Genomic DNA, 19,088 nt, shown 5'->3' with positions numbered 1-19,088 from the left:
TATTGTAATGTCTTTAACGAAAAGTTTCCAAATAAAGTTAAATGGGGTGAGGAGATTTTATGTCAACTCATATCAATAGACAATTGGCCACACATCGTATATAGATAATTAAGCCTACTGTTTCCCACATCAAAGATTGAGTAAGTAAATTAGAGGTAGTCTGTCTTTACCAATCATTTCTTTAGATCAAAGTGTTAAACATTTAGAAGTGACTAATATTGGTTATTAACTGATAATTAAGCACAGCACAATAAGATTAAAATATTTAAGAGATGTTTTAATACATTAAAAAACCACTCCATATTTATGCAGGAAATAAAGCTAGAAACATTAGTAGTGTTTGAATAAAGAAAACAATAATATTATTATATTTGTTAAGAGGAATGTAATAAACTAATTGGTCAACCAACGGTCCATTCTTCAACGCAGGGAAGAAACGACATTGGGATTTTCATGGGAGATAGAGAGAAGCAACGGCAACGGCTTGCCCTTTTATTACCTACAGCAAGAATTTTACAGATCTCAGATTTTACATGATTCTGCTTGTTTCAGAGCAAATCTTGAGGGCGCTTGCAACCTTTAATTAATGATAGTCATATTCCTAATGAGAAAATAATAGCTGAGTAGATTGAGAACTATATACTCCAGCAGATCTGCGCACAAGGAAACAAAGAATCATATGGAATGTTAGCTCTTTATAACGCATGCTTCCGAATTTCAACATGAGCTGAATTGAGTTAAAATAATGAATAGCAGATTTGGAAGATTTTGAAGAAAAAACAATGCAAGGTAGCTATAGAAAACAGTAAAATATATTTGCGTTTTACGTTATAGTATTGATTTTGAATGAATGCATCAATATGTTGGTGGAGGTGGTGGGGACTTATAGAAGTACGGTGGTGGTGGTGGTGGTGATGGTGATGGGGATGGAGGTGGTGGAGATTTGTAGTAGTATGGAGGAGGTGGAGATGGAGATGGTGGTGGTGAGGATTTGTAATAATATAGTGGGGGAGGAGATGGCGATGGTGGAGTTGGAGACTTGTAATAATATGGGGGTGGAGGAGATGGAGATGGAGGTGGTGGGGATTTATAGTAGTATGGTGGTGGAGGTGAAGGGGATGGTGGTGGAGGAGACTTGTAGTAATATGAGGGAGGAGGAGATGGAGAGAGAGGTGGTGGAGATTTATAGTAATATGGTGGAGGAGGTGAGGGAGATGGTGGAGGTGGTGACTTGTAGTGGTAAGGAGAAGAAGGAGACGAAGATGGTGGTGGAGGAGATTTATAGTAATAATGTGAAGGAGGGGAAGGAGATGGTGGAGGCGGGGACTTATAGTAGTATGGTGGTGGGGGTGGAGGAGATGATGGAGGTGGGGACTTGTAGTGATAGGGAGGAGGAGGAGATGGAAATGATGGTGGTGGTGACTTGTAGTAATATGGTGGAGGAGGTGGGGACTTGTAGTGGTAGGGAGGAGGAGAAGGGGAAGGTGGTGGGGGAGATTTATAATAGTATGTTGGAGGAGGTGAAGGAGATGGTGGAGGAGGAGATTTGTAGTAGTAAGGAGGAGGCAATAGAGATGGTGGTGGGGGAGATTTATAGTAGTATTGTGGAGTGGGTGACGGAGATGGTGGAGGTGGAGACTTGTAGTGATATGGAGGTGGAGGCAAGGGAGATGGAAGTGGAGGTTGAGGAGATTTATAATAATAAGGAGGGGAAGATAAATAATTATCTTCAGCTGCAGCTAAAGTCAACATTGAGAACACCAAAGCAATGACAAACACCATTGTTTCCCAATATCGTGGTCTGGTAACAGCCATTTCTGTTGTTGCAGTCCACTGCATTCGAGATATTTTATGAGGTTGTTCTACAGTGTATTTATAGGTCATTTCTGTAAATACAGTGACATACTTTTCCGCGTGAGCTGCCCGGTCAAGTTGTAGGTGTCCAAAGACGAGTTGTAAGTCTTACATCAGATATACTTTTTAATTGATCAGCGTTCTGATATTTGAACAATTCATTGACAATAAGGGGTATTTGAACAATTCATTGACAATAAGGGGCACAGCTGTTTCTTGGTGATCAAAATGTAGTTATTTCCAGTTGAATTAGTCAAGAAAATAATAGATGGCCTTAGTCCTACATCTGTACTTGAAATTGGTCTTATTCAGAGAAGCCGAGTCAGAGTATAAGCTACATGCATTGACTTTAATTGATATTAAATGGTGCTGACCATATCAAAAAAAATAAAATTACAGGATTACAATTTTTTTATTTCAATTTACCCTAAAAAGAGAGCTGAACAAGTATTTTGAGATCATACTTTTATTGGGTATCAGGTCCAAGAAACATTCTATGTAGATTTTGGCGACCTTATAATTAAAGATATTTTAACTATTACAGATTTGATTATAAAGATTATTTTTTTCTTTTATTTTGTTATGGAAGGTTGAAATTTTTTATTTTGGCTGGGTATTTTGGATTTGTTATTCTATAATAGAAATCATGCTAACAAAAACTATCTTCTTGGCAAATCTATAAGCATTTTACAACATATTTTGAAAATCTGTGATTTTTATTTTGCAAGGTGTGATCTGAGGATCTTTCAGATCGTTGTCAAATGCAGGCCAGTTATGGATGAATATCACTATAACGTGCTGAAGGAAAGGGTCCATATGGCTCAAAGAAAAAGCCCATGAAAGATTTCAAATAATACATGAAAAGTTGAGCACAAACCATATGTATTCTAATTCCACCTATTTAAGTATAATAGCAAATGCTTGATTTTTGGCAAAAATTCAAATACTTATTCCTATTCATAATTCTGATTTGGTTCACCTACATATAGAATTTAAAATTTTAAGAATCTACATATGCCTATTCCACCGGTATTGTTGCCAAAGGGAGCCTTATATTTTATTTCATATGGATTTGATTAAAAATAAGAAAGACAAGAGAACAAAATTTGCTACAAATAATATTAATATAGTATAAAAGAATAGAATTATTATTAAATTACTTAAATATTTTACAATATCTTGCACTTTGGATAAGACATTGTGTCAATAAGGCATGGATCTAATGAGAGGGGCTTGGGCTCTTTTTTTGCGGACGAGATGACCCCATGTTAATGTTTAGGTTTATTTAGAATCATTTCCTATAAAATAAAGGATTTTGCATTGGTCCAAAAGCTCTTCAACTTCCCACCAAAATGAATTAATCTCTTTATTTTTAAAATTTATGAGACAACTAAATTTATTTATTTTAGAAGCTATTTGTTTTAAGAGGATTCAATTAAGAAATCCATGGGACCGCTCCCTCTAAGTATTCCTAAAAAAAATTAGAAGCACTCTCTATTTTTAAGAAAGTAGGCGCTGATAAAATTCTAGCCTAAGCCTTATGATATAAGTTAATTTATTAGATTAATAAATAAATATTTCACCTTAAATCATTTTCAAACAAAATTTTCATTGAAAAACATTTAAAACAAGTTTTATTCAAGAAAAAACAAAAAAAAAAAAAACAAAACTTTTGTCTAGTGATAGAAAATTAAAAATAATAAATATTCAAGTATTTGTAGTAAGGAAAATGATGCACATGACAAACATAGTTTGAATTTAAGATTATATTACAAGAGTCAAAATGGTATTTAAAAGATAATAAAAAATAAAGAGGGAGAGTAGTCTAGTGAGGTTATTTAAAACATTAATGACTAGGGGATAAGCTTTGCTGAAAATAATCACCATATTACTTTTATTTTAACATTTTACTTTACTCTTTGAAAAGTTAAGATCAATAATTTTTTTATTTAACATTCGAATGTAGTTTTTAGATGTATCTAAGACATTACTTAAATATTTTGATTTGAATTTATTATTTAGTTTAAATTCTAAATGTACTTTAATATTTTGCCAAAAGTTAATATGGGATCTACAAGTTATAATTAATATTAAAACACCAATTATCATAATTATCATGAAATAATTAGCATGTTATCTTTATTTTAACAATTTACTTCATTCTTTGAAAAGTGAAGATTATTATTATTTTATTTAACATTTTAAAATGTATATCTAAGGTATCACTTAAATATTTTGACTTGAATTGATTATTTAATTGAATTTAAATTTAAATTTATTATTTAGGTGAAATCATAACATTCATCATTATAAAAAACTGTTAACACATATAAAAATTTACATCATTTTAAGATTACCTGATTTGTCCTTTTATATATTATTAAATTTTTTATTTAATAATAAAATACACGCATGTAAATTTAATACTGAAAAATTGAACTTGCAAAAAAACATCATAATACAAGTTAGAAAAGGAATCTTTATGATATATTTGAGTGTCTTTTAATAGTTGTGATAATATTTGTTGATGCAATATTTAATAATCTTTTGATATAAGATATAAAAAAATATGTGTCAGGGGGAATTGATGAGTTTTGGACAAAAAGTATGCTAATGTAACATGGTGCTTTATAATATAAGAGAATTGTGTAGTAAGCTCTAAAAATTATGCATCAATTTTAAATTTTGATATTAAATTTTGATAATCTTCAAATTGGAAAGATGAGGAAAAATAATAGAAAGTTATAAGTCATTGAAACATCTAAATTTAACTCTTTTAAAATATTAATTTTTTGTTTGTAATTTTATTTAAATAAATTAGAAAAAAATCAATATTTATTTGTACAATTTAATTTTATTAACTAAATTAACCTTGATATTTATAATTTTATTATAAATCTATATTGTAATTCTATCTTAATACATATATTTTCAAAATTTTTATATTAAATCTATTTTACCACATTCTTCTTCTATAAATATAGAATAAACATACAAAAATATGCCTTATAATATAATTTATATAAATTTTATATAAAGATAAATATACTATTTTTTAAGAGCTATAAATATATTTCTAAGAGTTAAAAATAGAACTTAATTATTATATGAGCTATCCATAATCTATATCATAAAAACTTAAAAGGGTGGGAAGAACTATGTGTTCATGTACATCACAAATTCATTTCAATTTTACTATCAATTTTACTCGGACTTCACTTTAATAACATTAAGGTAAAAACATTAAACAACTACATAAGACCCAATTAGAGAATTCCAGCTAATTTTTTAATTCTAACCTCAACATTTTTTAAACCAATAATCCAAATAACAATAAATATAAATCAATTGAAAAAACACAAACCAATTTCATTCGAAATATTTAAGAATTCAATACTATTCAAATGAAAAAAGAACTTGACTTTCCTCAATGCTTTTGAGGAAAGGCACACAATCATTAACAAGTTCTTTGAGGTTCTCAAGATAACACTATTTTCTTCTAGGTTTCCCATCATCTAGGTACAAAAATTATGGCTTAGTTAAGTAACATAAATAAAAATTAAATTATTAAATGCCTTACAAACAATTAATTTTATTACAATAAAAATAAAATTAGATTCATATTATTTTCTAAAAATTTTGAATAACACACTTATCAAAATTCAATTAAAAATAAGTTTTAATGATGAGTTAACATATGAAATTCAAAAAGTATCACAATAGTACTTTTCCTTAATAAATTTGTAATGCCCTGCCAAGGGATCCAAAGAATTAACCTAGAATTTTCACTAAGTTTGGTAGCATTTTTTTTTTATCCAAGTAAACACCATATATGACTTATGCACAATAACGGAAGCAATAGTAATGTCCATCTGAAAGGAAACATAACATAAATAATAGATTACATTCTTTAAGATCCCTTAACATTGAATTACATACATGAATCCATCTAGTACAACATCCTCATGAAATAATAATGATAAGTCCAATATACAAATGTCCTTTCTGAATTACATTCCAGAATGCACAATCATCCACTGTACATGTCACAGGGTATGATAGGCACAAAGAATATACATATATAGAATAAGGTACATCATCCTATTCTAATCCATGATACATCAAAGTAAAGATAATCACGTAATATACATGATACATCATCATAAAAGACATATACATCCATCATAAAGATCAAACATAATAAACTAAGTGCACGGTCCCTCCCAACCGTTAATAGCATCATTAGACCATCGTGGATCCTAGCCATCCCTCCATGCGTAACATTCCAAATTACCGAAGAGATCATTGGTCCTAACATAGTAGGAATGTCACTCCTAATATATACAACATCATATGTAGAAAGTAATCTAACATGCAAATAAAAGAATAAGATAACATCATCTAACATATGCTAATCATCAATGAAAAAGGATACACATCCAACATCATGAAGAACGCATCAACCACGATGTCTCAATGAATCTCAAAATGATAAGAGTGGAAAATACACTACCACCCGACCGTGTAGTACCTAAGTGGTCCACTCCCACCATGCTAAGGAGATAATCTCAAGTCCCAAACAGGCTATCAAAATAACATAGCACAAATCTCCATAAGTCTAGGAATCCTAAAAGTATACTAACTCAAAGGTTCCAAACACAAAATCTGACATCTAATCCTAGAGGCACACAATGACATGTAGGAACCTACTATGCAAACGAGAAAGTATGATCGCAATTATCATGTACAAGTTACCCTGGCAGTTAGCTAAACTCCACGAGTCCATACTGATTTCATGCGGCCACTAGTATCCTCTCATACTGACGAGGCATACTACAGAATGCAAGGTCGCAACCATGCGTTCTCACTACTCCCATCCTAGCCTGTACAAGCACTCAAGGCATGGGCGAGAAAAAAACACTTATCTTTTTAGGTTCATTCAGTTAGTATTAGGTGTGAATGTTATCACTTATTAATCCAACTTACAATGAGTTACCCTAGCAGCCTCTTAGGGCCCCGACCCCCATTGCAAGCCACTTCCCGTCACTACATGTAGATATCCTACCCTAATGCTCATGGACTCATAAATCTCAAAATCACAAAATAGAATCCATAATAAAATCATCAAATATGCATAAAAGCATCAAATCTCCATGAGAAAGCATCCATAGAAAATCATGATCACAACAACTCTCTATTGGCAACTGAAGCATCACTGATAATCAAAAGTATCCAATGGTTCTCAATAACCAAAATATATCTCAATCATACTGATTGAAGACTCCAAAAATGGTTGAGTCAAACATGTCACAACATGACATCATCAAGAATAAATTCACATTTTAGTTCCATCATGGCGACTAGAAAATAATCAAGGATAACTGATCGATGACCAAAATAATGGTTAAGTCAAGTGTCTCATACATAAGAATCTCAACTATAAAAATCAGTAATCACATCCAATACATAGAGCATTCCATCACATAACCATGGTTGGGTTTATAAAGATCAAGATTAAACACATCATCATGACATCACAATCACATAACCCCCAAGCCTCTAGTAGACGTCCTATATTGGTCAACACTAGTCAACCAAAAAATAATAGCATAAAGAATACACAATTCAAACACATGTTTTGGTTTTGCTAAATTTAAAATTTGAATTTAAATGTGGAGGTTTTAGTTTACGTTTTCCAATCTAGATATCAAGTGGAGAAATTTCATGTTTTACCTAACCCATATATTTGTTTGATAGATCAAAGTTTCTCCCCAAAACTATTAGACTCAATTTTCTAATTGATCTAATAATATTTTTTTTATATAACATTGTTTGAAAATTGACACTCTCAATGAATCAAAACTTCGATTATATATTCTAATAACTAATCTTAATTAAACTGAGTTTAATTAAATTAATTATTAATATCTCTTCATAATTGACAAGCTCAATATCAATATTTTAAATCATTAAAAGAGTGATCCATTAATTTAGAACTTTATAATATTCATTTATAATTAATTATATATACATATATACTTATATAAATAAATAAATAAATAAATAAATAAATAAATAAATATATATATATATATACATACATAAATATATATATATATATATATAATAACATTTAATAATTAATGATATTGCAACAAAATCAAGATTCATATCCAAATCTCATATGAAATAACGTTGCAAATAAAATTTTATATAATTTAAAACCAAACTCAAATCGCAATGCGATTTTAAAACTGCACGGCCCAATACATCTGCACCACAGGTACACTGCGAATCACAGGTACACTGCGGTCTCACAAGCCTGTGGTGGGTGGGGTATATACTACCTGCCCAACATCATATATATATATTTTTTCTTAACACAATTTTCAATTATGTTATTTTTATAAAAACGTTCCAATGCGATATGAAATACTATTAACATGAGACTCTATCGCGATTTGACATTCGATTACTATATATGTATATATACATATGTATGTATGTATGTATGTATATATATATATATATATATATATATATATATATATATATATATATATATATATATATATGTACGGGTATATATATGTATATATATATATATATATATATATATATATATATATATATATATATATATATATACATGCAGAGTTTATCACCATCACAACACATACATATATATATATGTATATAATGATATATACGTATATATGTATGCAGATTCAAGAATATACACAATTTACTTAGAAATTCTAATTTTTAGAATTTTCCTTTAAATCTTTGATCTTCAAATTTATCCAATAAATAATCTAATAGGTATGGCTATGAATTTAAACCCTAGCCCTGTTTTCTTTCAGATCTATGCATATAAAGATTTCCACATAAATTCAATTGCCCATATTGAGAATGCATACAATAAAAATATAAAATTCTTCAGAAGACATATGGAAGACACGAAGAAGACAGGGAATGCAAGATGCGGAAATAGCATAAGTAAAATCACAAGAATCTACCCGAATTCTGATGCTAATTCACTCTTCCTCAGAAAACCCGCAGAGCAAGCTCCCTTCTTCAGAATTCTCGAATCTTCCAATGGTCCAATTGCACTCCAAATGCTATGTCTAAGCTTCTAGGGATGCCTGAATATAAAGAGCTCTCAGGAAACCTCTAGAATGTTTGTAGAAATAGCTAGAAGGTGTCACCAACTAAGCATGGGTCTTTTCCAACCTTCTAGATGGGTCATAAGGTTGTAGACACCATGTGCTTAATTGATGCACTAACCTCCGTGTTGTTGACACATGAGAAATATAAAAGTGCATTAATTCCCATGCAAGTTTATAACTCCAATTTACTTTTTATATAATTTCTCTTTAAATCTTTATGACTTTCATTTTAATTTTTATAACTTTTATTATTATTATTTATTACTTTATTATTATTTTATCATTATTATTAAGTTTAATTTTCTAATTTTCTTTTATTTATTTTCTTTTTCCTCAATTATTTCTCATTTAACTGATCAAAATATCAAATAACATGATATTTTATATTAATTTTCTCAAATAATTAATTTATTAATTAAATCTATTTATTAAGACTTAATTAATAGAAAATTCACCATAGACCTCCAAGATAAAATATGAAAACCCATCATAGAGCAAATCACTCAAAATCAGTCTAAAGGGTTAAAAATCACGAATTATGTCATCCAACACATTCGGTGGGTACTCAACTCTGATACTTGTTCTAACTCACTAGGGCAAATGGTTTAAGGGTTTCGGATTTGGACTTGAGAATTTATCTCCCTTCTCTTATCATTGAGATAGTATAATAGGGTACGCTCATCTTGGCAATTCAGGGAAGTCGATAACAGGTACCTACAACCTGTAGTAAAACTATGCATGTACATACAATATATATAATGCTAAACTAAACAGACAATGGCATGAAGTGGTGCATCGTGTGGATCTCGACTAAGCAGGTGACTACAACTCCCTTCCTTAACCACATCAGAAATGCCATACAATAAGAAAACACACACACCATACACATGCAAGTATGGGGTAAGTATCCATAATAAAACACATAAGATAACAACCATCCATCTAATCATCAATAATAACTGAAAACAGTATAATGATCATCATGTATGCATGAAATGTAAAATCTAAATGATCTCATCATATAACCACTGAATCCATAACATAATGTCTGATAGTGTCAAATACCACTAATCGATCAATATAAAACTAGTCTATCACAGTCTGATAATAATAGCATCAATGTTGAGAAAAGATGTGAACGATGGTAGGTACTACATCCACCCCCCCCTTGGGTTAGGCTTACTCTTGGAAGCCTACAAACAAGTAGGGATATAACTCCCTCAATCTAGATGCATCCTCCCAAGTAGCTAAAGAATCATCAATAGGGTCCCATTGGACCCTTACCTGCTCAATGGTTCGACCCCTGAGGGTCAACCCCCGCTGCTCCAAAATATGAACCGGCTCCAAAGCCAGCTACCCATCCTCTACCTGTAATGCATTCCAATCAGGAACATGTACAATATCAGGTATATACTGCTAAAGCACTGAAACATGGAAAACATCATGAATGCGAGCTAGGTTGGGTAGTAGAGCAAGGTGGTAAGCAACCGGGCCAATCCCCTCTAAAATCTCGAATGGTCCCACAAAATGAGGTGCTAGCTTAGAACCCTTTCCATACCGGATCAGACTCTTTCGCAGTCGCACTCTCAAGAAAACCTTATCACCCACAGCAAACTGCTTATCAGTCCTATGAGCATCGGCATACTTCTTCTGCCTATCATGTGTCGTAGTCAAGTGCTCACGGATATGCACTACCTGTTGCTCCATATCATGAAGCATCTTAGGACCCAATAGGATGCGATCCTCAAGAGTGTCCCAAGTCAATGGTGTACGACAAGGATGACCATATAATGCCTGAAAAGGTGCCATGCCAATAGAACTATAATACCCATTGTTGTAAACAAACTCCACTAGATAGAGATAATCCTCCCAATGTGTTTGCCTATCCATCACATACATCTGTAGCATATCCTCCAAAACTTGGTTCACCCTCTCTGTCTGACCATCAGTCTCTGGATGATATGTCGAACTGAAGTTTAGCTACGTTCCAAGCTCATGCTGCAGCGATGTCCAAAATGTAGATGTGAATACAGGATCCCTGTCAGATATGATCTTTCTAGGAATACCATGTAACTTCACAATATCACGCATGAAGATATTAGCTACAGAAGCTACTGTATAGGAAGACCTAATCAGTGAAAAATGTGCCACCTTAGTCAATCGATCAACGGTGACCATGATAGCATCATGACATCGAACTGTCATAGGTAATCCTAGAATAAAATCCATGGAGATGATATCCCACTTCCAAGAAGGAATGAGATTTGGCTGCAAATGTCCAGCTGGGTGCTAGTGTTCTGCCTTGACTCTCTAACACTTAAGACACCTAGCCACAAAATCAACAATATCTCACTTCATCCCAGACCAAAAGAACAAACGTCTCAAATCAGCATGCATCTTCTTAACACTTGGATGTGCTGAGTAAGGTGTACGATGGGCTTCTGCCAGTATCAAGGTGCGAAGCTCATCCGAAAAAGGCACATAAATCCTCCCCAAATGTCTCAAAAGACCATCTGATTCTCGAACGTAACCTACAAACTTTACCTTCCAAGGATCTTCCTGAATCAATCTCTCTGCACACTTCCTGATACCAGGAATCTGTAGGAAGTGCCTGAAGAATACGACTCCTCAAATCCACACTAAGAGTCATCGATGATACCACATGTCTCCTGCGACTCAAAGCATCCACCACCACATTCTCCTTACCTTGAATGTACTTAACTTCAAAATCATACTCGCATAGAAACTCCATCCATCGCCTCTGGCGAGCATTTAAATTAGGCTGAGTGAAAATGTACTGAAGACTACGATGATTGCTATGTAGCTCAAATCTGTGCCCCAACAAGAAATGTCTCCATCTAGTCAAAGCATGAACTACTGCTGCTAACTCAAGATCATGCGTAGGATAATTTAACTCATGATCCTTGAGCTTACGTGATTCATACGCAATCACTCGTCCATTCTGCATCAACACTACCCCAATCCCTTCAAGAGATGCATCTGTACACACCATGAAATCACCTTCTAGATCAGGTACAACTAGAATTGGTGCACTGGTCAAAAGCTCCTTGAGATTCTAAAAAGCTTCCTCACATTTCTTGGTCCACACGAACTTCTTTCCTTTCCTCTGAAGAGAAGTGATAGGATGTGCTATCCTAGAGAAGTTCTGGACAAATCTATAATAATAACCGGCTAAACCCATAAAACTACAAATCTCTGACACATTAGTCAGTGTCGGCCAATCTATTATCGCCTAAATCTTTGCAGGATCCACTGAAATACCATCACCTGAAATAACATGCCCTAAATACTGAATCTTTGATTTGAAGAGTTCACACTTAGCTGCATTGGCATAAAGCTGATTGTCCCTCAAACACTGCAATACCAACCGCAGGTGTTTCTCATGCTCCTTCTGAGTCTTAGAATATATCAATATGTCATCAAGAAACACAAGTAAAAACCTATCAAGATATGATCAAAAAACACCATTCATCAAACTCATGAAAACCAATGGAGCAATAGTCAATCCAAAAGGTACCACTGTGAACTCATAATGCCCATAACAAGTTCGAAAAGTAGTCTTGTGAATATCTGCTTCCTTAATGCAAAACTGGTGGTATCCTGACTTAAGATCAATCTTGGAGAATACTGTAGTTCCCTTGATCTGATCGAATAAGTCATCAATCCTAGGCAAAGGATACCTATTCTTAATAGTCACCTTATTCAACTATATGTAGTCAATACAAAGGCACAAAGAACCATCTTTCTTCTTCACAAAGAGTACTGGAGCTCCCCATGGTGATACACTAGGTCGAATGCTCCCTTTGGCCAGAAGTTCCTCTAGCTAAAGACGTAGCTCACCCAATTCCTAAGTAGTCATGCGATAAGGAGCTTTAGAAATAGGCTCCACTCCATGAATTAGATCAATACTAAAATCAATGTCCCTCTTAGGAGGCATGCTTGGAATCTCACTTGGAAAAACATCCGCGTACTCCTACAAAATCGGGTGATCCAAAGTCTTCCTCATGGGATCTTCTCCATCAAGATCATTTACCATAACAAAAAATATCTAACATCCCTTATGGAAATTTCACTTCAATTGCATAGCAAAAATCATCCACAAAGATATAGGCCTTAGTGTCCCAACTATCTTCACATCATTCCCTTGGTCATCTTGGCACATAATAATCTTCTTCCTGCAATCTATACTGGCTCTATGAGATCCAAGCCAATCCATGCCTAAAACCACATCATAGGAACCAAGGGGTATGACTCAAAGATCCATTGTAGTATCAAAGCTTCCTAAGCTAAGTCTGCACTTATGAACTACAGAGTCTGTGGAGACCTTAATACCTGAGGCTAGTTCCACTTGCCAACCATGATCTTGCTTCACCGCATCTAGCTTACACTTAGAAACTATAGATGGTGAAATAAATGAATCTGTAGCTCCTGAATCAAACAATACTAAAAGAGATATACCTCTAATAGCACCTGTGGTCTCAACCACTGTTCCTTGATGATCTGCCTGACGCTGATCAACTGCTGCAAAAACTCTATGAGCTCTACCTACATCACCAACTGTAGGCTCTGAAACTGTAGGTCTAGGTCCTGAAAACTGAGGTGCTTGCTATGGACACTAAGCTGCATAATGTCCAACCTAACCACATGAAAAACATTTTGTATTTCTGCCAGATTCTCTACCCATAGGTGGTACATTTGATTGCTGATGACTATTCCTGCTAGCAAAAGACTGGCTACTTTGAGCTGGCTAATTGGTCTGATTCTGTCTATTGCGTTGAGCATTGTGGTTGTTCTTGGTATTAGAACCTTTTCCACCACGTTGAGTCTAAGAATTTGATCCCTTCTGTTGCTACGTCTGCTGAGACTACTGCTGATATTGTTTCCCCTTAGAGAAAGGAAACCTCTTATTACCTCCTGAATTGTAGTTGCTTTTAGATCCTGATGCTGTTGGTGCTCCTACAAAACCACCTTGACCAAGGTTGACACTTTTCTCAACAAGGATAGCTCGATGCACCACATCCTTGAGGGTTTTTGGCTCAAACACCTTAACTCCCCCAATAATACGGTTATTCAAACCCCTAATAAAATGTTGTGTCAACTAAGCTGAATTTTCACTGAACCTTGAAAAAGGCATAAGATCATAAAAATTACACTCATACTCGGTCACTAACAAAGTGTACTGTCTGAGATTATGAAATTCATCAGCCCTTTGTTGCTTCCATTCCTCTGGTAGGAATCGTTCACGAAAACTCTCTAGGAATAATTCCCATGTAACACTACTCATATCGATTCCTAGCTTCTTCTCCTCTATTGTCCACCAAGTGGCCCCAAAATTCTCTAGATTAGTGATCGCAAACCTTGCCTTAACATTGCTATCAAACTCCTGCATGGAAAAAATCCTATAGAGGGAAATAAGCCATTGCCCAACCACATAACCAAAACCTTGCCCATTGAAAGACTTAACCTTGGATCTTGAAAGATCCTTCATCTAAGTGGACATAATGGATCTCTGACGATCCTTCCGAGGACTCCTAGACCTAAGTCTATGCTCTTGTTCTGTTTGATGCACTTTAGGCTATTCTTGAACAAGAGGTAGATGTTCTAGAAAAGCTTGCATCATCTATCTCAAACTGACCTCTTCAGACTCAGCTTGGTCCTCTCTATGGCTCTCTTCCTACTGCCTACTAGAGTGCTCTTCCATGCTCTCTACATGAGCTGATCCCTCATGGGTAGACCCATGGACACTGATAGTTCTGCCACGTCCATGGCCTCTACCATAGCCTCTAACAGAAGACCTAGTCCCAGATACCATCCTACAATAGTACAAGGTACTAAGTTTAGTTCTATGTCTAGGTTTAAGTAAAATTTCCAATTTTGAAAACTAAGTGTTGAAGTATGAAAAATATACAAGTAACAGTTCAAGTTCTGTTTCAATTCACCTAGTTTTCAAATTGAATAGATACACTTGATAGTTCAAAGTTCTAGTTGTTCCAAAATACCCAGAGCTCCCAATGTAGAAACTCGGGCTCTGATACCAAATGTAATGCCCTGCCAAGGGATCCAAAGAATTAAACTAGAATTTTCACTAAGTTTGGTAGCATTTTTTTTTATGCAAGTAAACACCACATATAACTTATGCACAATAACAGAAGCAATAGTAATGTCCATCTGAAATTAAACATAACATAAATAATAGATTACATTCTTTAAGATCCCTTAATGTTAAATTAGATACATGAATCCATCTAGTACAACATCCTCATGAAATAATAATGATAAGTCCAATATACAAATGTCCTTTCTGAATTACATTCCAGAATGCACAATCATCCACTGTACATGTCACAAGGTATGATAGGCACAAAGAATATACATATATAGAATAAGGTACATCATCCTATTCTAATCCATGATACATCAAAGTAAAGATAATCATGTAATATACATGATACATCATCATAGAAGACATATACATCCATCATAAAGATCAAACATAATAAACTAAGTGCACGGTCCCTCCCAACCATTAATAGCATCATTAGACCATTGCGGATCCTAGCCATCCCTCCATGCGTAACATTCCAAATCACCGAAGAGATCATCAGTGCTAACATAGTAGGAATGTCACTCCTAATATATACAACATCATATGTAGAAAGTAATCTAACATGCAAATAAAAGCATAAGATAACATCATCTAACAAATGCTAATCATCAATGAAAAAGGATACACATCCACCATCATGAAGGACGCATCAACCACGATGTTTCAATGAATCTCAAAATGATAAGAGTGGAAAATACACTACCACTCGACTACGTGGTACCTAAGTGGTCCACTCCCACCGTGCTAAGGAGATAATCTCAAGTCCCAAATAGGCTATCAAAATCACATAGCACAAATCTCCATAAGTCCAAGAATCCTAAAAGTATACTAACTCAAAGGTTCCAAACACAAAATCTGACATCTAATCCCAAAGGCACACAATGACATGTAGGAACCTACTGTGCAAATGGGAAAGTGTCATCACAATTATCACGTACAGGTTACCCTGGCAGTTAGCTAAACTCCATAGGTCCATAATGATTTCATGCAGCCACTAGTATCCTCTCATACTGACGAGGCATACTACGGAATGTAAGGTCGCAACCATGCATTCTCACTACTCCCATCCTAGCCTATACAAGCACTCAAGGCATGGGCGAGAACAAAACACTTATCTTTTTAGGATCATTCAGTTAGTATTAGGTGTGAATATTATCACTTATTAATCCAACTTACAATGAGTTACCATGGCAGCCTCTTAGGGACCCGGCCCCCATCGCAACCCACTTCCCATCACTACATGCAGATATCCTACCCTAATGCTCATGGACTCATAAATCTCAAAATCACAAAAGATAATCCATAATAAAATCATCAAATATGCATAAAGGCATCAAATCTCCATGAGCAAGCATCCATAGAAAATCATGATCACAACAGCTCTCTATTGGCAACTGAAGCATCACTGATAATCAAAAGTATCCAATGGTTCTCAATAACCAAAATATATCTCAATCATACTGATCGAAGACTCCAAAAATGGTTTAGTCAAACATGTCACAACATGACATCATCAAGAATAAATTCACATTTTAGTTCCATCATGGCAACTAGAAAATAATCAAGGATAATTGATCGATGACCAAAATAATGGTTAAGTCAAGTGTCTCATACATAAGAATCTCAACTATAACAATCAGTAATCACATCCAATACATAGAGCATTCCATCACATAACCATGGTTGGGTTTATAAAGATCGAGATTAAACACATCATCATGACATCACAATCATGTAACCCCCAAGCCTCTGGTAGATGTCCTATACTGGTCAACACTAGTCAACCCAAAACCCAAAAATAATAGCATAAAGAATACACAATGCAAACACATGTTTTGGTTTTGCTAAATTTCAAATTTGAATTTAAATGTGGAGGTTTTTGTTTACATTTTCCAATCTAGATATCAAGTGGATAAATTTCATGTTTTACCTAACCCATGTATTTGTTTGATAGATAAAAGTTTCTCCCCAAAACCATTAGACTCAATTTTCTAATTGATCTAATAATATTTTGTTTATATAACATTGTTTGAAAATTGACACTCTCAATGAATCAAAACTTCGATTATATATTCTAATAACTAATCTTAATTAAACTGATTTTAATTAAATTAATTATTAATATCTCTTCATAATCGACAAGCTCAATATCAATATTTTAAATCATTAAAAGAGTGATCCATTAATTTAGAACTTTATAATATTCATTTATAATTATTTATATATATATATATACTTATATACATATATTTATTTATTTATATATATACATACATACATACATACATACATACATACATACATACATACATACATACATACATACATATATATATAATAACATTTAATAATTAATGATATTGCAACAAAATTGAGATTCATATCCAAATCTCATATGAAATAACGTTGCAAATAAAATTTTATATAATTTAAAACCAAACTCAAATCGCAATGCGATTTTAAAATCGCACGGCCCAATACATCCGCACCGCAGGTACACTGTGGTCTCGCAAGCCTGTGGTCGGTGGGGTATATATTACCCGCCCAACATCATATATATATTTTTTCTTAACACGAATTTCAATAACATTTTTTTAATAAAAACGTTCCCATGCGATATGAAATACTATTAACATGAGACTCTCACGATTTAACATTCGATTACTATATATGTATATATATACATATGTATGTATATATAGATGGGTATATATATGTATATATATGTGTGTATATATATATATACACGTAGAGTTTATCACCATCATAGCACATACATATATATATATATATATATATATATATATATATAATGATATATACGTATATGTGTATGCAGATTCAAGAATATACACAATTTACTTAAAAATTCTAATTTTTAGAATTTTCCTTGAAATCTTTGATCTTCAAATTTATCCAATAAATAATCTAATAGGTTTGGCTATGAATTTAAACCCTAGCCCCATTTTCTTTCAGATCTATGCATATAAAGATTTCCACATAAATTCAATTGCCCATATTGAGAATGCATATAATAAAAATATTAAATTCCTCATAAGACATATGGAAGACACGAAGAAGATAGGAATGCAAGATGCGGAAATAGCATAAGTAAAATCACAAGAATCTACCCAAATTCTGATGCTAATTCGCTCTTCCTCAGAAAACCCACAGAGAAAGCTCCCTTCTTCAGAATTCTCAAATCCTCCAATGCTCCAATTGCACTCCAAACGCTATGTCTAAGCTTCTAGGGATGCCTGAATATAAAGAGCTCTCAGGAAACCTCTAGAATGTTTCTAGAAATAGCTAGAAGGTGTCACCAACTAAGCATGGGTCTTTTCCAACCTTCTAGATGGGTCATAAGGTTGTAGACACCATGTGCTTAATTGATGCACTAACCTCCGTGTTGTTGACACATGAGAAATAGAAAAGTGCGTTAATTCCCATGCAAGCTTATAACTCCAATTTACTTTTTATATAATTTCTATTTAAATCTTTATGACTTTCATTTTAATTTTTATAACTTTTATTATTATTATTATTTATTACTTTATTATTATTTTATTATTATTATTAATTTTAATTTTCCATTTTCTTTTATTTATTTTCTTTTTCCTCAATTATTTCTCATTTAACTAATCAAAATATCAAATAACATGATATTTTATATTAATTTTCTCAAATAATTAATTTATTAATTAAATCTATTTATTAAGACTTAATTAATAGAAAATTCACCATAGACCTCCAAGATAAAATATGAAAACCCATCATAGAGAAAATCACTCAAAATCAGTCTAAAGGGTTAAAAATCACGAATTATGTCATCTGACACATTCGGTGGGTACTCAACTCTGATACTTGTCCTAACTCACTAGGACAAATGGTTTAAGGGTTTGGGATTTGGACTTGAGAATTTATCTCCCTTTTCTTATCAT

The 19,088-nt window shown here is 33.3% G+C and overlaps 1 protein-coding gene across 1 annotated transcript; it reads right to left on the bottom strand.

The window, feature by feature from the left end:
* Positions 1-345: 345 nt before the first annotated feature.
* On the bottom strand, positions 346-1,831 carry LOC149579947 (uncharacterized). Its single transcript, XM_089787903.1, has 2 exons — positions 828-1,831; positions 346-653 (listed from the first exon to the last, which is right to left on the bottom strand). Exon 1 carries the CDS (start codon positions 1,813-1,815, stop codon positions 856-858), a length of 960 nt encoding a protein of 319 aa, XP_089644029.1. The 5' UTR covers positions 1,816-1,831; the 3' UTR covers positions 346-653; positions 828-855.
* Positions 1,832-19,088: the final 17,257 nt, after the last annotated feature.

This window comes from Cupressus sempervirens, chromosome 1 (genome assembly GCF_028749045.1).
Source record: "Cupressus sempervirens isolate cs-2001-9-10 chromosome 1, ASM2874904v1, whole genome shotgun sequence".
NCBI lineage: Eukaryota > Viridiplantae > Streptophyta > Pinopsida > Cupressales > Cupressaceae > Cupressus > Cupressus sempervirens.
Note: the sequence above shows the minus strand (reverse complement) of the source record. Positions and strands in the feature narration are given on the sequence as shown.